The 22775-nt window shown below is 44.2% G+C and overlaps 1 protein-coding gene across 1 annotated transcript in view; it reads right to left on the reverse strand.

Moving 5' to 3' along the window:
* The window catches only part of PAPPA (pappalysin 1), a gene marked incomplete at its 5' end in the record, with an annotated part of 257734 nt that overhangs the window by 4324 nt on the left and 230635 nt on the right, over positions 1-22775 (reverse strand). The window contains 1 exon segment of the mRNA XM_007449800.1: positions 22483-22581. Within this exon segment, the coding sequence (XP_007449862.1) occupies positions 22483-22581 (99 nt within the window).

The following is a 22775-nucleotide window of genomic DNA, read 5'->3' on the forward strand; positions in this document are numbered from 1 at the left end:
CCAGCAACACTAATAAGGCAGCTATTCTTACTATCCTCGTTTTACGTCTCAGAGGAAACGAAGATGCAGAGCGGTGAGTCACTGGCTTGGCAGGGGGCTTGGGATCTGCACCCATTTGTAACCGCCCCTCGGCACCACCCCCACGAGGCCGGTAGAATGGGAGTCAGGGTCCCCTTTTCACAGAGGGAGGGAGAAACTGATATGGAGAGAAGAGTCCCATCCCGATAAAGCCGGCTCTCAGCCCGATTCCCAGATGCCCTGATTCCCCAAGCAGCTTCCCACCTTATCCCCCAGACGGCCTCCCAAGAAAACCTACCACCCACGGCACCAGTGCCACGGTGGCCAGTTTACATCTGGGATTCCCAGCACCATGTGGCCAGGCTGTCCCATAAGCGGCTTGGCCACCCACTCTGGGATTCTGTCAACAAGCCCAGGTCGGTGACTAAAGGCCAGGATTCTCTCTTTTTCCTCTAGGCTGGAGATGGTGCTCAGCACAGGGGTTTCTCCCAGTGGGTGAGCTGCCCAGGATAACACCTCCACCCGCGTGTGTGAGCGGCTCAGGAATGCAGCCTGGCAAACGCCACAGGGCCCTGGCTGAAGGTCTGTCTGAGGCTGGATTCTGAATCAGACTCAACAGGGAGGTCACAGGCAGAGACTGTGCAGTGTGGGGCAGCAGGAGGCATCGTGCACTGACGGTCAGAAAGCCTGGCTGTCCACCCACCCAACCGTGGGGTCCTGGGCGAGCCACTTTACCACAGTGAGTCTGGGGGCCTTCAGAGTGTTGGTGGAAAGACTTGATGACATCAAGTAGACCAAGGCCTGATGCTGAGGATGAGGGCTCCCCTGCAAGCTCCTCTGGGGTAGCGTAGATCTGTGTCTGGCGCAGGGCATGCAGCAGTCAATGAACACAGAAGCTTGTTTAAACGTGGATAAGTGGAGGAGAGAATGGAGAAAGAGCATGGGTAAAGTGGAGGAACACGCCGGGCGAGATGAGAGGGAGACTTGGCTTTGATTCCTTGCACTGTCAGTCATGTAGTAGCGTATGCTAGTAGGCAAGTTACTTCTTTTGGCCGGAGGGGAAGCGGTGGGGGGACTTCCGTTTGTCTATAAAATGGGGGGAAATAACCGTCCTGCCACAGGGAAGTATTCTGGATAAAGTATAAAATTCAAGTAAAAGCACTTGCACAGCGCATGGTGTATAGTATGTGCTCAGTAAATAATGCTGGTGATGGTTGACAGTGGTGATGGCATTGACAACGGATAATAATTTGGGGGGATAGAAAGGTCTGATTCCTTTCATAGGATCAAGTTGAAATGAGTGTTTAATTCACCCACAGGAAAAAGTCAAAGCTACACCCCGAATGGGGGAAATCATAATACTCCAGAAAGCAGTAAATTTTGGACAAGGAGATTAGTCTACTTTGCTTAGTCATTTGCCTGCTATCTCTTACTAATCTTACAAGTTGAGCACATCCGTGCCCTCTTCCAGGAAGCCTTTTAGGATCCTCTAGGCTGGTTCAGTGCTTAAAATCACTGAATACCCCCACTGCTCCCTGGATAAAGTTCAAATTCCCCAGCATGGTTTATAAAAGCCTTGCTCATGCCTCTAGTCTCAGCTCTCACCCGTTCCCCTCTTGCACTGTGCTCTAGCCATATTCAGGGATTAGGGTTTCCTTGATGTGTTCCCTTGTTCTGGGCTTTTCACAGACGCTGCCCTCTACCGGAAATACTCTTCTCTCTCATCTTTATCTCTGGCCCTCCTCCTACTTCTTTAACCTGAGTAAGACCTACGGCACCTTCCATGTCTCACCTGATGGTGCCTTTCTCTAGGAAGCTACACTGACGCTCCTCAATTGCTGTGTCTCCATTAGCATTTACTGTGCTCTCTTAATGCCTGGCCACTGGTCCCCAAGATATGAACACAGCATGGATAGGCCCAGGTCCACCTCGCTCATGGCCTAGCACGGTATCTATCACACAGCAGGTTCTCAGCAGTGGGGTGCACCGGAACTTGGGATAAAACAGTGATCAAAATCAATGCACCTTCTTGCTCTCACGAAATTTTCATGCCAGCAGCCAAGAGGTATAGAGACTGCCAGGCGATAAATAATAAATACATTTTACAGCATGTGCCAAAGTGATGTGTTATGGAAGGAAGAAAGCATGGAAGCCAAGGTAAACGGGTGTGGGAGTGCCAGAGGTGATGTAAGGTGGGTGGTCAGGGTGGGGCACACTGAGAACACAACACGTGGGCAAAGACTTGGAGTGAGTCATGAGGATGAACGGAGAACGATGTTCTCGGCCAAAAGAACAGCTAATGGTGAAGACTGGAAGGTAGGAGGGTGCCTGGCCTGTGTGCGGGATGGCAAGGAGTCCAGAGGGCTGGGGTGAGGTGGGGCAAGGCACCCAGCGTTGGGGGTGAGGGCAGAGAGGTCTGGGGGTGGGCAGAGCACGCAGGCCATCAGGAGGACTGGTTTTCACTCTGGTAAAACGGAGGGGCACGGAAGGGCTGTGCATAGAGGTGTGAGGCCACCTGGCTTCTTTTCTGATGACCATTCTGGCTGCTAAGCTGAGATGTTAGAGCTGTGATGTATATCCCCGACTCTGCAACTCAACATCCAACCCTTTATCAGCTCTGCTAAGACGGCTGCTTTCCATCTCGTGCTTTTGATTATCTTCCCATATCTTATAGAATCGCTAGCCTCCTTGGACCAATGGGCTACGTTTGGGTTTCATGCCCTTTCTCAAGAAACCAGGTTTTCTCTTAAGATTAGCGACGGCATGTGGCAACCCTGCATTTAATGTCATCAGTTGGGTGTGCCGCCCTGTGCTGAAACATGCTCCTGGGCTTATTTCTTTCATTCTGCCCTGAGCCCAGCCCTAATCAGCCCTCAAGCTCCTGTTCACTCACCACCTCACTCAGGAAGCCCTGTGGAGGGTCCTTAGACATGAATCTAATCCAAACATCAAGAGAGAAAAACCGAAGGTGAACCTGGCCTGCCCAAGGCCTCAGAGCTAAGTCGTCGAACTGGGACTACATCCCGACTCCCCAGACATCTTCCAGAATCAGTCTCTTAGCAGCCGCCCGAGACATGACCGTAACCAGCGTTCCAGGCCACCACGCCTTAGAAAGCCCTGGTATGTCCAATATTTTAAGGTTGTCTCTCCTTCCTCCCTTACACCCCCAACACATGCTTACTTAGAATGATTCCAATTAGAAATGAATATGTTTTTGTTATTGTTACGAGGGGAAACTGTTGAAGCAACCGTTCTGGAAATCTGCTCTGTATTCTAGACTCAGGGCTCCAACAGGAAAATAATAAGCTGGCATGCGAGTAGCTGAGTCCCTCCCCTTCCTGCCTGCCTTGAGCTGCACACAGGTCTCTGAGCAGGAAGCTGGTCACCCCTGTCGGATGGAGTTTCCTGCACTGTCTTGCTCTTGTCGGCCAGCGGGGCCCAGGTCACCCCACAAGGCAGACGTGGGGAACAGCTGGTGTCTGTACAGACAAACAAGGGGTGGAAGGCTGGAGAGAGCAGACAGACATCATTCTGGCCCAAGTGACCGGGAGGAGGCCCCAGCTCTGGGGACTGGGGAGAGGTTTAGGGGGAGAGGAGGCAGGAAGGCAGTCCAGGAGAAAGTGCTTAGCTCTGGGGCTGCAGTTCATACCTAGGACCCAGGCCAGGAGGACCAGGAAAGCAAGAGGCCCATCCACTGAAGGAAGGGCATGGTGCAAGCCCACTGCAACTAGATGCTCAGAACGGGGGTTAGAGGCAGGTGCTGTGCGGCGCAGAGTCCCGAGCTTTGTGTCTCAGCTCTACCACTTGCTGGCTGTATGGCCTCAACCCTTCTAAGCCTCAGCTGCATCATCTATGAGGTGAAGATAAAAAAGACCACACCTACAACAGGGCTACTGTAGCCATGAAATGAAATGACACACGTAAGAACAGGTGACACTATGCTTGGTAAACAAACAGTGAGCTCTCGAAAAACAGTAACTACTATTATTTGCTTGGAGTCAGGAAATCCTAAATCCTACACAGAGATCTGCCACCTGTACGAGTGACTCCACCTGAGTCTCAAATGTGTACTTTGTTGGATGGTCCTGGAGTCTAAGTGGAATAATATGCACAGAGATTCTAACCCATGGCCAAGCACATGGTAAGTGCTCAATTACTGTCATTTGGGAAGGTGCGTGAAGTCAGTCTGTGCTGCCAATGAGATTCTGGGCACCAGGCTCAGAGTTTACGGGCAGGGAACTTCCCACAATACGGAACTGGGGCCAAGGGTACAGGTGGGGATTAAACAGGCTATAGCAGGTGAAGGGCAGGGGGAGGGGAGGAAGGAAGCCTGCCTCTGGCCCCTCTCCTGCCCTGAGAGGCTTCCTGCTATGGAAGCGGGAGACAGGAGCCAGGACTCTTTTGTGTTCAGGGGAAACTCCTGTCTGGGTAGTCAGGGTTGATTGGTAAGGCTGGGAGCCTCAGCTATTCCCCACCCTGCCGCTGCTGCTGCTGAGAAAAGCTGCTTTCTCCTTCTCCAGGGGAGGGGGGTCCCACACCCAGGGTTCCCTGGCTGTCTGGGTCCACAGTGAAATGTCTCCAGCTGGAACGGGCAGGGTCATGCCCAGGTGCACTGAGGACAAGGTTCTGTCCCCACCTGCTTTCCTCTTCTGAGACTCAGCCCCATGCAGGAGAAAGAAAGAGCTGGGCTTGTGGGTCAAACAGAACTGGGTTCGAATTTGGGCCTTGGCACTTGCAGCCAATGAACTCAAACAAGTCCTGTAAGTAGTCTGAGCCCAGACTGGCTCCCCTGTGCAACGGGGCTATGACAGCGCCCTGCCGGGGTTGACATGAGCATTAAGAAGATGACAGAGGATGAGTGTCTGCCAGTGTCCGATGTGCGGCCACTCACTCCGGGGTGTTCCATCTTATTATCAACTACCTACCCCTGTACAGCAGCTCACTGCAAGGATGGTTGGTTGCGGATGAGAGAGTAGAAAGGTTCCAAGAAGTTGGAGTTTACGTAGAAGTTAGATTGGGAAATTTAAATCGTAGGAATATGACTTTAATTCGAATCACCTTTCTTCTCCAGAAGTCAGATTTCCAGGAGTCTTGAATCTGAAGAAAGTTCCAAACACTTCTGAACAACAACTAACTATGACAAAGCCACGTGCACCATGAGAGAGGTCATCTGGCTCTCTAATACACAGGTCACGCATAGTTCCGACAGCTGTCTCCACTCTGCCCCTAACCACTACTCACCTTCACCAGGAAAGTTCCTACTCATTCTTTAGGACTCAGTGTAAATGTCTCTTCCTCAGGGAAGCTTTCTCTGACCTTCACACTGTTCTCCAAAAGATCCCACACCTTTCCTTCATTGTCCCTTCTGCAAAGGTAATCAAATATCTGCAAAGGTAATCAAATACATAGCTGTATACCTCACTGCTGAAAATCTGGCTCCCCAAACATACTGCGAGCTGTACAAGGGTAGGTGTGCTGTCTGTCTGGACTCTCCCATGTGCACACAACCTGGTCCAGTGCTCAGCCCATAGAGATACTCCATGAACACACATCTTTCACAGAGGGAGCCTGGTCACCTGCACACTGAGGCCCAGGCCGACAGGAAAGTGGGAGAAGGTAATCTTTGAACACAAAAATCCAAAATTGCATTTGTAATGTGAGTAGAAAAGAAAAGAAAAGGGGGGGTGGGGGAGAAAAGACTAGGGAGCATATTCAGAACTAGCAAAAAGCTAACTAACTCTGGGTCCCTGAGTAAACAGACAGCACTCATCTCAGGGCCCTGGAGCCTGAAATTGCTGCCGCTGAACCCAGTATAGAAATAGAGTCAAAATGGCCATTTGACATATATATCTATATATATTCAAACGACTGTAATAATTTGGAATCTGCACCTGAACCTCAATCATGACTTCATGTCCCTACCACGTACTCCCTAGAAATAACAATCCACTTAAGGAAGTTTCCCACTAAGATTAGTTTTATTTTTTAATGTTTTAGTATGTAAGTTATAGTTGGTAGGAAAATTCTTTTAATTGGAGCTGCTCTTTCTCCAGTTGATGGTGTCAGGTGAATAACATTTCGTAATTCTACACAAACTTCTTTCTAAAACACAAACTCCATTGTCTGTTCACTGTTAAAGTGGCTGACTGACTCCAAGGGAGTGAAAGAGACACACTGTATTCGTTTGGTAAACAGGTATCAAGGGCTTTAAAGATGCTCACACCTGGAGGGGGAATGGAGATGGTGGAAGAGTAGGACGTGGAGCTCACCCTCTCCCACAAAACATTAAAAAATACATCTACAAGTAGAGCAGTTCTCACAGAACAGCTACCGAATGTTGACGGAAGGCAGACCTCCAAAAAGACAAGAAAACCTCCACATAACCAGGTAGGACAAAAGGAATGAGAAGAAGAAGGAATCTGGACGGGGCCTGAGCCCCAGGGAGAGAGCTGTGAAGGAGAAAAGGTTTCCACATGCCGGGAAGTATCCTCCCCGGCAGGGAGAGCAGACTGGATGGAGGGGGAGGTTCAGAGCCTAGGAAGAGAGCACAGCGACTAGTTTGCGGAAGGCCAAATGGAGCGTAACCTGCACCGTAGGTCGGCACCACTGCCCTGCGATCCGTAGCCTAAAACACCCCTCTGTTAGTGCAGGTGGGGGCTGGGTGCTGAAGCTCAGGCTTCAGAGGTCAGACCCAAGGAGAGAACCAGGGTTGGCCGTCTGGAAACAGCCTGAAGGAGCTGGACTGTGGCAACCAAGGGTATACTCAGAAGAAGACTGGGCCCACCGGAGAATTAAGGCACCATTATTGTGGCGGGGCGGGGAAACGCATGAGGAGAGGGGCGGGACCGCCGTAAGAGCTTCTTTCCCTGTGAGCACTCCCAGGCAACAGGACACCACCTAGAGGAACTCTGGGGGCGGGTGCGAGTCACTGCCGCCATCGTGGGCTCCAGAGGCAGGCACAGGCCACCACTACGAGACCCGCACGCAGGAGCCTGGCCCTGTCCCCGATGTCCCAGGAGAACTCAGCGCCCGCCCTTAGGAAATCTGCGAGCAGGCACCAGGCCCTACTGCCAGTGTCCCAGGAACGTGCAAGGGCCGCTGTACCTGCATACCTGATATTAAGGGAATAACGGACAGCATATTCTGAGGAAAGAGGCACCAAGCATCCAAACTAAAAGCAGTCCCTCGACTCTGGAAAAGAGGGTGAAGTAGAAGGACTTGAGCTCACCTCCTCTCATGAAAACACCAACATCACAACTAACTGCTGGACAACCACTGATAAAAAAGACTGGAACCTACCAAAAAAGATATTTTACATTCTCAGACAGACAGACAAAGAAGCCACAATGAGACAGACAGCAGGAGGGGCAGTTTCACAAGATAATCAAATCCCATACCTGCCAGGTGGGTGACCCACAAACTGGAAAGTAACTATATTCTAGAGGTTCTCCCACAAGAGAATCCTGAGCCTCACAACAAACTTCCCAGCCTGGGGGTCTGGCATCGAGAGGAAGAAGCCCCAAAGCATTTGGCTTTGAAGGCCAGTGGGACTTGAGTGCAGGGGCTCCACAGGACTGGGGGAAACAAGAGACTCCACTCTTGGAGGTTACACACAAAGTTTCATGTACACTGGGACCCAGCACAAAGCAGTAACCCCATAGGAGCTGGGACTGGACCTACCTTCGAGTCTTAGAGGGTCTCCTGGGGAGGCAGGGGTTGGCTGTGGCTCACTGGGCGGGGGTAGGGGGGAGAATAACAACACTGGTGGCAGAAGCCCCAGAGAATACTGATTGGTGTGAGCTCTCCTGGAGGTCCCCATTTTGGCATCACATCCTGGGCCTACCCAACAGCCTACAGTCTTCAGTGCTGGAAAACCTCAGGCCAAACAACCAGCAGGATAGGAACACAGACCCACCCATCAGCAGACAGGGTGCCTAAAGCCACCTATAAACACACTGCTTGACACAGCCCTGCCCACCAGAGGAACAAGACCCGGCTCCACCCACCAGTGGGGAGACACCAGTTCCTCCCACCAGGAAGCCTGCACAAGCCTCAGGATCAATCTCATCCACCAGAGGGCACACACCAGAAGAGGAGCTATAACCCTCCAACCACCAGAAAGGAGACCACAACAAACACCCAAAGTTAGACAAAATGAGGTGGCAGAGAAATGTTTCAGATGAAGGAACAAGATACAACGCTACAAGAAACAACTAAATGAACAGGAGATAGATAGATAGATAGATAGGCAACCTACCTGAAAAACACTTGAGAGTAATGACAGTAAACATGATCCAAGATCTCAGAAAAAGAATGGGGGAACAGACAAAGAAGTTATGAGAGAGAGATGATTAACAGAGAGAGAGCTAGAAGATTTAAAGAACAAACGAACAGAGATGAACAATACAATAAGCGGAATGAAAAACACACCAGAGGAATCAATAGCAGGATAACTGAGGCAGAAGAACAAATAAGTGACCTGGAAGAAAGAATGATGGAAATCACTGCCGTGGAACAGAATAAAGAAAAAGATGAAAAGAAATGAGAACTGTCTCAGAGACCTCTGGGACAACATTAAACACACCAACATTCACATGATAGGGGGTCCCAGAAGGAGACGAGAGGGAGAGAAAGGGCCTGAAAAAATATTTGAAGAGATTATAGCTGAAAATGTCCCTAACATGAGAAAGGAAACACTCAAGTCCAGGAAGTGCAGAGAGTCCCGAACAAGATAAAAACCCAAGGAGGAACACGCTGGGACATATTAATCAAACTGACAAAAATTAAAGACAAAGAATAAATAGTAAAAGCAACAAATAACATACAAGGGAACCCCCATAAGGTTATCAGCTGATTTTTCAGCAGAAACTCTGCAAGCCAGAAGGGAGTGGCATGATTGATTGATATATTTAAAGTGATGAAAGGGAATAACCTACGACCAAGATTATTCTACCCGGCAAGGATCTCATTCAGATTTGACAGAGAAATCAAGTTTTACAGACAAGCAAAAGCTAAGAGGATTCAGCACCACCAAACCAGCACTACAACAAATCCTAAACAAATTTCTCTAGGCAGAAAACAAAAGGCCACAAAAAGATACAAGAAAATTACGAATGGGGAAGCTCATGAGTAAACGGAAACATAAAGTAAAGGTAGGAAATCATCCGCACACAAGTATGATATAAAAATCTGCAGTCATGAGACGAGGAGAGTGCAAATGCAGGATACAGGAAATGCATTTGAAATTGAGAGCAGCAACTAAAAACAATCTTGTACATACAAAGACTGCTATATCACAACCTCACGGGAACCACAAACCAAAAATCTACAATAGATACACATACAAAAAAGAAAAAGCAATCCAAACACATAACTAAATATGGACATCAAATCACAAGACGAGAACAGAAGAGGAAGGGAGGTAAAAAGACCTTCAAAAACAAATCCAAAACAGTTAACCAAACGTCAATACGAACATTTATATCGATACTTACTTTAAATGTAAATGGATTAAACGCTCCAACCAAAAGACATAGACTGGCTGAATGGATACAAAACCAAAACCTGTACACTTCATACCTAGGGACACATACAGACTGAAAGTGAGGGGATGGAAAAAGGTATTCCATGCAAGTGGAAATCAAAAGAAAGATGGAGTAGCAATACTCATATCAGACAAAACAGACTTTAAAATAAAGACTGTTACAAGAGACAAAGAAGGACACTACATAATGATCAAGGGCTCAATCTAAGAAGAAGATATAACAATTGTAAATATATATGCACCCAACATAGGAGCACCTCAATATATAAGCCAGTGCTAACAGCCATAAAAGGAGAAATCAACAGTAACACAGTAATAGTGGGGAACTTTAATACCCCACTCTCATCAATGGACAGATCATCCAGACAGAAAATCAATAAGGAAGCACAGGCCTTAAATGACACACATTAGAACAAATGGACTTAATTGATATTTATGGAACATTCCATCTGAAAGCAGCAAAATACACTTCTCAAGTGCACATGGACGATTCCCCAGGATAGATAACATTTTGGGCCACAAACTAAGCCTTGGTAAATTTAAGAAAATTGAAATCATATCAAGCATCTTTTCCAACCACAACACTACTGGATTAGAAATCAAGTACAGGGGAAAAAACCTGTAAAAAACACAAACACATGGAAGCTAAACGAAGCTAAACTAAACAACCAATGGATCACTGGAGAAATCAAAGAGGAAATTAAAAAAAAAACACCTAGAGACAAATGACAACAAAACACGATGGTGCAAAAGCTTTGGGATGCAGTAAAAGCAGTTCTAGGAGGGACGTTTAGAGCAGTGCAATCTTATCATCGCAGGAAACAAGAAAAATCTCAAGTAAGCAACCTAATCTTACACCTAAATTAACTAAAGAAAGAGGGACAAGCAAAACCCAAAGTTAGTAGAAGGAAAGAAATCATAAAAGATCAGAGCAGAAATAAATGAAATACACATGAAGAAAACAATAGCAAAGATCAGTGAAACTAAAAGCTGGTTCTTTGAGAAGATGATAAACAAAATTGATAAACCTTTAGCCAGACTCATCAAGAAAAAAAAGGAGAGGACTCATATCAATAAATTGGAAATGAAAAAGAAGTTACAACTGACACCATAGAAATACAAAGGGTCATAAGAGACTACTACAAGCCACTATATGGCAATAAAATGGACAGCCTAGAAGAAATGGATAACTTCTCAGAAAGATACAACCTTCTAAGACTGAACCAGGAAGAAACAGAAAATATGAACAGACCAATCACAAGTACCGAAATTGAAACAGTGATTAAAAAACTTCCAGGACCAGATAGCTTCACAGGCAAATTCTATCAAACATTTAGAGAAGAATTAACACCTATTATTCTGAAACTCTTCCAAAAAAATTGCAGAGGAAGGAACGCTCCAAAGCTCATTCTATGAGGCCACCATCACCCTGATACCAAACTCAGACAAAGATACCACCAAAAAAGAAAATTACAGGCTGATATCACTGATGAACATAGACGCAAAAATACTCAACAAAATACTAACAAACCAAATCCGACAATACATTAAAAGGATCATACACCGGGATCAAGTGGGATTTATCCCAGGGATGCAAGGATTCTTCAATATCCACAAATCAATCAGTGTGATACACCACATTAACAGACTGAAGAATAAAAACCACATGGTCATCTCAATAGATGCAGAAAAAGCTTCTGACAAAATTTAACACCCATTTATGATCATGCTCTCCAGGAAAGTGGGAATAGAGGAAACTTAACATAATAAAGGCTATATATGACAAACCCACAGATAACATCATTCTCAACAGTGAAAATCTGAAAGCATTCCCTCTAAGATCAGGAACAAGGCAAGGATGTCCACTGTCACCACTTCTATTCAACATAGTTTTGGAAGTCCTAGCCATGGCAATCAGAGAAGAAAAAGAAAAAACAGGAATCCAAATTGGAAAGGAAGAAGTAAAGCTGTCACTGTTTGCAGATGACATGATACTATACATAGAAAATCCTAAAGATGCTATCAGAAAGCTACTATAGCTCATCAATGAATTCGGTAAAGTTGCAGGATACAAAATTAATACACAGATATCTCTCGCATTCCTATACACTAACAATGAAATCTCAGGAAGAGAAATTAAGGAAACAATCCCATTTACCATCACACCAAAAAGAACAAAATACCTAGGGATAAACCTACCTAAGGAGACAAAAGACCTCTACTCTAAAAGCTGTAAGACACTGATGAAAGAAATCAGAGAGGACACAAACAGATGGAAGAATATACCACGTTCTTGGATTGGAAGGATCAATATATTCAAAATGGCTATACTACCGAAGGCAATCTACAGATTCAGTGCAATCCCTCTCAGATTACCAATGGCATTTTTCACCCAAGTAGAACAAAACTTGTTTTGTTTTGTTTTTTTAATTTATATGGAAACACCAAATAGCCAAAGCAACCCTCAGAAAGAAAAACGGAGCTGGAGGAATCGGGCTCCCTGACTTCAGACTATACTACAAAGCTACAGTCATCAAAACAGTATGGTACGGACACAAAAACAGAAATATAGATCAACAGAACGGGATAGAAAGCCCAGAAGCAAACTCACACACCTCTGGTCAATTAATCTACGAGAGAGGAGGCAAGGCTATACAATGGAGGAAAGACGGTCTCTTCAATAAGTGGTGCTGGGAAAACTGGACAGCTACACGTAAAAGAATGAAATGAGAACACGCCCTAACACCATACACAAAAATAAACTCAAAATGGATTAAAGACCTAAATGTACGACCGGACACTATAAAACTCTTAGAGGACAGCATGGGAAGAACACTCCTCGACATAAATCGCAGCAAGATCTTTTTAGATCCACCTCCTAGAGTAATGAAAATAAAAAGAAAAATAAACAAATGGGTCCTAATTAAACTTAAAAGCTTCTGCACAGCAAAGGAAACCATAAACGAAATGAAAAGACAACCCACAGAATGGGAGAAAATATTTGCAAACGAAGCGACCGGCAAGGGATCAATCTCCAAAATACACAAGCAGCTCATGCAGCTAGCTCTATGTCAAAAAAACAACCCAATCAAAACAATGGGCAGAAGAGCTAAATAGATATTTCTCCAAAGAAGACACACTGATGGCCAAAAAGCACATGAAAAGATGCTCAACATTACTAATTATCAGAGAAATGCAAATCAAAACTACAATGAGGTATCCTCACACTGGTCAGAATGGCTATCATCACACTGGTCAGAATGGCCATCATCATAAAGTCTACAAAAAAATAAACGCTGGAGAAGGTGTGGAGAAAAGGGTACCCTCCTATACTGTTGGTGGGAATATAAACTGGTACAACCACTATGGAAAACAGTATGGAGGTTCCTTAAAAAAATTAAAAATAGAACTATCATAGGATCCAGCAATCCTACTCCTGGGCATATAGCTCAAGAAAACCATAATCTGAAAGGGTACATGCACCCCAGTTTTCATTACAGCACTATTTACAATAGCCAAGACATGGAAGCAACCTAAATGTTCATTGACAGAGGAATGGATAAAGAAGATGTGGTACATATGTACAATGGAATATTACTCAGCCACAAAAAAGAATGAACTAACGCCATCTGCAGCAACATGGATGGACCTATAGATTATTATACTAAGTGAAGTAAGTCAGACAGAGAAAGACAAATATCATGATATCACTCATATGTGGAATCTAATTTTGAAAGATACAAGTGAACTTATTTACAAAACAGCAAAAGACCTACAGATATTGAAAGCCAACTTACGGTCACCAAAGGTGAAATGTGGGGGGGGAGGGATAAATCAGGAGCTTGGGATGAACACACGCACATTACTATATATAAGACAGATAACCAACAAGGACCTACTGTATAGCACAGGGAACTCTATGCAATATTCTGTGGTAACCTATATGAGAAAATCTAAAAAAGAATGAATATATGTATATGTATAACTGAATTGCTTGGCTGTGCACCTGAAACTAATACAACCTTGTAAATCAACCTTGCCAATAAAATTATTACAAAAATGCTCGCACCTTTTATCCCACTCATGTTAATTCCAAGAATCAGTTGCAAATGAATGAGTAGAGCTATAAAATATTTCCGTGTAAAGACGTTCATTAGCATCATTATCATTGTGAGAAAATGAAATAACCTAAAAGTTAAAATCAAAGTTGGGGATAAATGATTACATAAATTATTGTACATCACAACCATATACTAAGTATACTAACTATGTACAGCAAAAAATGCAACCAAAGAAGCCTGGAGCCAACCAGGAGATACAGTAACAGTTCTCCAATTTGAGTGTGTCTCTTGGGTCTTGCCCTGTTCACCCCTGTATTTTAGAATCAGAGCATCTTTCTTGAAGGAACAAATTCTCTTAAGGACGCTACAGTATAAAGGGACTAGGATAGGAAGCCAGGAACCTTGCTCTACTTCTATCACTCACTATGCTACCTTGGACAAATCATTCCTCTTTTACGGGCCTCAGAGCCCCCATTAAGGAAACGAAAAGTTTGGACTAGATCATCACAGAGCTCTATAGCCAAAATGACTGTGATTCTTTGCCCTTCACATCTCAAAACCAGTTTCCCCTCTTTAAAATGAGAGATAAGATCAAATGTTTTTTCAGCTTAGAATATATATGAATATAAAAATAGAAATAGTTCAGAGACCTTCAAGATGATGGAGAAGTAAGACGTGAAGATCACCTTCCTCCCCACAAATACATCAGAAATACATCTACATGTGGAACAACTCCTACAGAACACCTACTGAATGCTGGCAGAAGACCTCAGACTTCCCCAAAGGCAAGAAACTCCCCACGTGCCTGGGTAGGGCAAAAGAAAAAAGAAAAAAACAGAGACAAAAGAATAGGGACAGGACCTGTATCACTGGGAGGGAGCTGTGAAGGAGGAAAAGTTTCCAAACACTAGGAAGCCCCTTCACTGGTGGAGACGGGGAGCCCAATAACTAGACGCTACGGGCCAGATGACCTTGATTTCATTGCTGACTGATATTCCGTGGCACATAAGTGCCACAACTTGACGATCCATTTTTTCCTTTCGTGAGTATTTAACCCAGAGAGATTCCTGCATAGAGGATCGGTACCGACCAGCACTCACCAGCCTGAGGGGCTTGTCTGCTCACCCGCCGGGGTGGGCGGAGGCTGGGAGCTGAGGCTCGGGCTTCAGAGGTCAGATCCCAGGGAGAGGACTGCAGTTGGCTGCATGAACACAGCCTGAAGGGGCTAGTGCGCCATAGCTAGACGGGAGGGAGTCCAGGAAAAAGCCTGGACCTGCCGAAGAGGCAAGAGACCATTGTTTCGGGGTGCGCGAGGAGAGGGGATTCAGAGCACCACCTAAACGAGCTCCAGACATGGGCGTGAGCCGCGTCTATCAGCACGGACACCAGACACGGGCATGAGACGCTAAGGCTGCTGCTGCCGCCACCAAGAAGCCTGTGTGCAAGCACAGATCCCTATCCACACCTCCCCTCCCGGGAGCCTGTGCAGCCCGCCACTGCCAGGGTCCCGTGGTCCAGGGACAACTTCCCCGGGAGAACGCAAGGCGCGCCTCAGACTATTGCAGCAGCATGCCAGCCACTGCTGCTGCAGGCTCGCCCCGCATTCCGTACCCCGCCCTCCCCCGGGGCCGGTGTGAGCCAGAGCCCCCTAATCAGCTGCTCCTTTAACCCCATCCTGTCTGGGCGGGAACAGATGCCCTCAGGCGACCTACACGCAGAGGCGGAGCCAAACCCAAAGCTGAACCCCGGGAGCTGTGCGAACAAGGAAGAGAAAGAGAAATCTCTCCCAGCAGCCTCAGGAGCAGCAGATTAAATCTCCGCAATCAACTTGACGTACCCTGCATCTCTGGAATATCTGAATAGACAACGAATCATCCCAAAGCTGAGGCAGTGGACTTTGGGAGCTACTGTAGACTTGGGCTTTGCTTTCGGCATCTAATTTGTTTCTGGTTTTACATTTATCTTAGTTTAGTATTTGGAGTTTATTATCATTGGTAGGTTTGTTTACTGATTTGGTTGCTCTCTTCCTCCTTTTATATATATATATATATATATATATATATATATATATATATATTTTTTTTTTTTTGCTTCTTTGTGTGATTTTGTCTGTATAGCTTTGCTTCTACCATTTGTCCTAGGGTTCTATCTGCCCGTTGTTTTTTTTTTTTTTTTTGGTATAATTTTTAGCACTTGTTATCATTTTTGGATTTGTTTTTTGGTTTGGTTGCTCTTTCTTTTTTTTTTATTAATTACTTTTTAATTTTTTTAAATTTTAAATAATTTTTATTTTAATAACTTTTTTATTTTATTTTATTTTTTTCTTTCTTTCTTTCGTTTTTTCTCCATTTTCTTCTAAGCTGTGTGGCTGACTGGGTCTTGGTGCTCGAGCCACATGACTGACAGGGTCTTGGTGCTCAGGCCTGTGCCTCTGAGGTGGGAGAGCCAAGTTCAGGACATTGGTCCACCAGAGACCTCCTGGCTCCACATAATATCAAATGGTGAAAGCTCTCCCAGAGATCTCCATCTCAACACTAAGACCCAGCTCCACTCAACGACCAGCAAGCTACAGTGCTGGGCACTCTATGCCAAACAACTAGTAAGACAGGAACACAACCCCACCCATTAGCAGAGAGGCTGCCTAAAATCATAATAAGGCCACAGACACGCCGAAACACACCACCGGATGCAGTCCTGCCCACCACAAAGAAAAGATCCAGCCTCATCCACCAGAACACAGGCACCAGTCCCCTCCACCAGGAAGCCTACACAACCCACTGAACCAACCTTACTCACTGGGGGCAGACACCATAAACAATGGGAACTACAAACCTGCAGCCTGTGAAAAGGAGACCCCCACACACAGTAAGTTAAGCAAAATGAGAAGACAGAGAAACAGCAGATGAAGGAGCAAGGTAAAAACCCACCAGACCAAACAAATGAAGAGGAAAGAGGCAGTCTACCTGAAAAAGAATTCAGAGGAATGATCGTAAAGATGATCCAAAATCTTGGAAATAGAATGGAGAAAATACAAGAAACGTTTAACAAGGACCTAGAAGAACTAAAGAGCAAACAAACAATGATGAACAACACAATAAATGAAAGTAAAAATTCCCTAGAAGGAATCAACGGCAGAATAACTGAGGCAGAAGAACGGACAAGTGACCTGGAAGATAAAATAGTGGAAATAACTAACACAAGCAGAACAAAGAAAAAAGAATGAAAGAATTGAGGACAGTCTCAGAGACCTCTGGGACAACATTACTCGCACCAACATTCGAATTATAGGGGTCCCAGGAGAAAAAGAGAAAGGGACTGAAAATATTAGAAGAGATTATAGTTGAAAACTTCCCTAATATGGGAAAGGAAATAGTCAATCAAGGGCAGGAAGCACAGAGAGTCCCATATAGGATAAATCCAAGGAGAAACACGCCAAGACACATATTAATCAAACTATCAAAAATTAAATACAAAGAAAAAAATATTAAAAGCAGCAAAGGAAAAACAACAAATAACATACAAGGGAATCCCCATAAGGTTAACAGCTAATCTTTCAGCAGAAACTCTGCAAGCCAGAAGGGAGTAGCAGGACATATTTAAAGTGATGATAGGGGAAAAACCTACAGCCAAGATTACTCTACCCAGCAAGGATCTCATTCAGATTCGACAGAGAAATTAAAACCTTACAGACAAGCAAAAGTTAAGAGAATTCATCACCACCAAACCAGCTTTACAACAAATGCTAAAGGAACTTTTCCAGGCAGGAAACACAAGAGAAGGAAAAGACTTACAATCACAAACCCAAAACAATTAAGACAATAGTAACAGGAACATACATATTGATAACTACCTTAAATGTAAATGGATTAAATGCGCCAACCAAAAGACACAGGCTCGCTGAATGGATACAAAAACAAGACCTCTATATATGCTGTCTACAGGAGACCCACTTCAGACCTAGGGACACATACAAACTGAAAGTGAGGTGATGGAAAAAGATATTCCACGCAAATGGAAAACAAAAGAAAGCTGGAGTAGCAATTATCATATCAGACAAGATAGACTTTAAAATAGAGACTCTTACAAGCGACAAAGAAGGACACTACGTAATGATCAAGGGGTCAATCCAAGAAGAAGACATAACAATCATAAATATTTATACACCCAACACAGGAGCACCTCAATACATAAAGCAAATGCTAAGAGCCATAAAAGGGTAAATAGACAGTAACACAATCATAGTAGGGGACTTTAACACCCCAATTTCACCAATGGACAGATGATCCAAAATGAAAATAAATAAGGACACACAAGCTTTAAATGATACATTAAATAAGATGGACTTAATTGATATTTAAAGGACATTCCATCCAAAACCAACAGAATACACTTACTTCTCAAGTGCTCATGGAACATTCTCCAGGATAGATCACATCTTGGGTCACAAATCAAGCCTTGGTAAATTTAAGAAAATTGAAATCGTATCAAGTATCTTTTCTGACCACAACACTATGAGACTAGATATCAATTACAGGAGAACACCTGTAAAAAATGCAAACACATGGAGGCTAAACAATACACTACTAAATAACCAAGAGATCAGTGAAGAAATCAAAGAGGAAATCAAAAAATACCTAAAAACAAATGACAATGAAAACACAACGCCCCCAAACCTATGGGATGCTGCAAAAGCAGTTCTAACGGGGAAGTGTATAGCGGTACAATCCTACCTCAAGAAACAAACATCTCAAATAAACAAACTAACCTTACAGCTAAAGCAATTAGAGAAAGAAGAACAAAGCAACCCCCAAAGTTAGCAGAAGGAAAGAAATCATAAAGATCAGATCAGAAATAAATGAAAAAGAGATGAAGGAAACAATAGCAAAGAACAATAAAACTAAAAGCTGGTTCTTTGAGAAGATAAACAAAATTGATCAACCATGAGCCAGACTCATCAAGAAAAAAAGGGAGAAGACTCAAAGCAATAGAATCAGAAATGAAAAAGGAGACGTGACAACTGACACGGCAGAAATACAAAGGATCATGAGAGATCACTACAGGCAACTCTATGCCAATAAAATGGACAACCTGGAAGAAACGGACAAATTCTCAGAAAAGCACAACAACATTCTGAGACTGAACCAAGAAGAAATAGAAAATATAAACAGACCAATCCCAAGCACTGAAATTGAGACTGTGATTCAAAATCTTCCAACCAACAAAAGCCCAGGGCCAGATGGCTTCACAGGCGAATTCTATCAAACATTTAGAGAAGAGCTAACACCTATTCTTCTCAAACTCTTCCAAAATACAGCAGAGGGAGGATCTCTCCCAAACTCATTCTACGAGGCCACCATCACCCTGATACCAAAACCAGACAAAGATGTCACAAAGAAAGGAAACTACAGGCCAATATCACTGATGAACACAGATGCAAAAATCCTCAACAAAATACTAGCAAACAGAATCCAACAGCACATTAAAAGGATCATACACATGATCAGGTGGGGTTTATGCCAGGAATGCAGGGATTCTTCAATATACGCAAATCAATGTGATAAACCATGTTAACAAACTGAGAGAGAAAAACCATATGGTCATCTCAATAGATGCAGAAAAAGCTTTCAACAAAATTCAACACCCACTTATGATAAAAACCCTCCAGAAAGTAGGCATAGAGGGAACTTACCTCAACATAATAAAGGCCATATAGGACAAACCCACAGCCAACATCGTCCTCAATGGTGAAAAACTGAAACCATTTCCACTAAGATCAGGAACAGGACAAGGTTGTCCACTCTCACCACTATTATTCAACACAGTTTTGGAACTTTCAGCCAGAGCAATCAGAGAAGAAAAAGAAATAAAACGAATCCAAATCAGAAAAGAATAAGTAAAGCTATAACTGTTTGCAGATGACATGATACTATACATGGAGAATCCTAAAGATGCTACCAGAACTCTACTAGAGCTAATCAATGAATTTGGTAAAGTAGCAGGATACAAAATTAATGCACAGAAATCTCTTGCATTCCTATACACTAATGATGAAAAATCTCAAAGAGAAATTAAGGAAAGACTCGCATTTACCAATGCAACAAAAAGAATAAAATACCTAGGAATAAACCTACCTAAGGAGACGAAAGACCTGTAGGCAGAAAACAATAAGACACTGATGACAGAAATTAAAGATGATACAAACAGATGGAGAGATATACCATGTTCTTGGAGTGGAAGAATCAACATTGTGAAAATGACTCTACTACCCAAAGCAATCTACGGATTCGATGCAATCCTTATCAAACTGCCAATGGCATTTTTCACAGAACTACAACAGAAAATTTCACAATTTGTATGGAAACACAAAAGACCCCAAATAGCCAGAGCAATCTTGAGCAAGAAAAACAGAGCTGGAGGAATCAGACTCCCGGACTTCAGACTACACTACAAAGCCACAGTAATCAAGACAGTATAGTACTGGCACAAAATCAGAAATATAGATCAATGGAACAGTATAGAAAGCCCAGAGATAAACCCATGCACATATAGTCACCTTATTTTTGATAAAGGAGGCAAGAGTATACACTGGGAATAGGCAGCCTCTTCAATAAGTGGTGCTGGGAAAACTGGACAGCTACACGTAAGAGAATGAAATGAGAACACGCCCTAACACCATATACAAAAACAAACTCAAAATGGATTAAAGACCTAAAGGTAAGGCCAGACACTATAAAAGCCTTAGAGGGAAACACAGGCAGAACACTCTATGACATAAATCACAGCAAGATCCCTTTTGACCCACCTCCCAGAGAAATGGAAATAAAAACAAAAATAAATAAAGAGGACCAATGAAACTTAAAAGCTTTTGCACAGCAAAGGAAACCATAAGCAAGACGAAAAGACAACCCTCAGAATGGGAGAAAATATTTGCAAATGAAGCAACTGACAAAGGCTTAATCTCCAAAATTTACAAGCAGCTCATGCAGCTCAACATCAAAAAAACAAACAACCCAATCCAAAAGTGGGCAGAAGACCTAAACAGACATTTCTCCAGAGAAGATATACAGCTTGCCAACAAACACATGAAAGGATGCTCAGCATCACTAATCATTGGAGAAATGCACATCAAAACCACAATGAGGTATCACCTCACACCAGTCAGAATGGCCATCATCAAAAAAACCTACAAACAATAAATGCTGGAGAGGGTGTGGAGAAAAGGGAACACGCTTGCACTGTTGGTGGGAATGTAAATTGATACAGCTACTATGGAGAACAGTATGGAGGTTCCTTAAAAAACTACAAATAGATCTACCATACAACCCAGCAATCCCACTACTGGGCATGTACCCTGAGAAAACCATAATTCAAAAAGAGTCATGCACCACAATGTTCATTGCAGCTCTATTTACAATAGCCCGGACTTGGAAGCAACCTAGGTGTCCATCGACAGATGAATCGATAAAGAAGGTGTGGCACATATATACAGTGGAATATTACTCAGCCATAAAAAGAAATGAAATTGAGTCATTTGCAGTGAGGTGGGTGGACCTAGAGTCTGTCATACAAAGTGAAGTAAGTCAGAAAGAGGAAAACAAATACCGTATGCTAACACATGTATATGGAATCTAAAAAAAAAAAAAAAAAAAAATGGTCCTGAAAAACCTAGGGGCAGGACAGGAATAAAGACACAAACTTACTTGAGAATGGACTTGAGGACATGGGGAGGGGGAAGGGTAAGCTGGGACGAAGTGAGAGAGTGGCATGGACATATATACACTACCAAACGTAAAACAGATAGCTAGTGGGAAGCAGCCGCATGGCACAGGGAGATCAGCTCGGTGCTTTGTGACCACCTAGAGGGGTGGGATAGGGAGGGTGGGAGGGAGACGCAAGAGGGAGGGCGTATGGGGATATACGTATACGTATAGCTGATTCACTTTGTTATACAGCAGCAACTAACAGAACACTGTAAAGCAGTTACGCTCCAATAAAGATGTTAAAAGAAAAGAAAGAAGAAGCAGGTCCCCGTGAGCTCGTTTGTCACAGGAAATACTTTTCAACTCACATTGGCCAGGTTGGCCACCTCTCTCCCAACTCTCGGCTCGGGCCCCAAACTCTGGTCCCAGCTCTCATCAGGAGGAAAGTGGAGGTGGCCACTCTTCTGTGGGTGGGTGAGATGCATCTCAGCTGGATGTTCCAGTTTCACTACAAATACTCGAATCACTCCTGTAACATCCTAATACCCTAAGGAAGACAATGGCAACCAAGACCACACCCCCTAATGCTACAGGTGTAAACAACAGAAGAGATTATAAAATGCTTAAAGGCCATAGCTGACCTCGCTGGGAGTGTCCCATCTTCCCTCTTCCCCTAGACTTTAGCCATAGCCCCTGAACATGTGTGTTCTCTCTAGGATTTTACATGCCGGTCTCCTGCCCCAGACACTTTTCCTGGCCACCTCTCTGCCCCTTCTCCTCATACCTCAAGTTTCGGCGTTGATGCAGATCCCTCTGCAGAGCTTTCTCCAACCCTTTACCTGGGCCCTCAGAGAACTCTGTCCTTTCCTTTGCACTTTAGTTTGTCTGCTTCCATAGCTGACTCTAAGCTTTGAGGAAAAGGGACTACATCTCCAAAGATCATCCATGAACCTCCACATCTAGTTCAGGGATTAGCACATGATAGTAGCTCAACTACTGACTAAAAGAATGAAAAATACAATGGAACGTAATACAATAGAGCTTGTAGGTGAGTGCTGACACAACCAGGGCAATGGGTTTTCCAGCACGTAGGGGTGATCCTGGCCCGGTAAGCTGGAGAGGCCCGCGTAGGCGGCTGCAGAGGGGGGCACTGGCCTACCTTTTTGGTTTTCACCGTAGAAGCGCAGCAATCCCCACCGTCATAGTTGCAGAAAGCTCGGTTGTTGATGGCATCACAGTAATTGTCTCCCATGAAGGGCTGTACGTGAGGAGAGAGGCAGGAAGGAAAGGAGGCCTGGTTAGCATCCTGGAGTAAACGGGGGCTGGCCTCTGTAGATATTTAGCTGTACCTCATCTTCTCACAAACCTCCACAGTCAGCCTACCTGGCTTCAAATCCCTATACCCTTTTGGACAAACTACCAGTCCTAACTTTTTTTTTTTTTTTTTTTTTT

This window comes from Lipotes vexillifer, unplaced genomic scaffold (genome assembly GCF_000442215.2).
Source record: "Lipotes vexillifer unplaced genomic scaffold, Lipotes_vexillifer_v1.1 scaffold230, whole genome shotgun sequence".
In the NCBI taxonomy this organism is placed as follows: domain Eukaryota; kingdom Metazoa; phylum Chordata; class Mammalia; order Artiodactyla; family Lipotidae; genus Lipotes; species Lipotes vexillifer.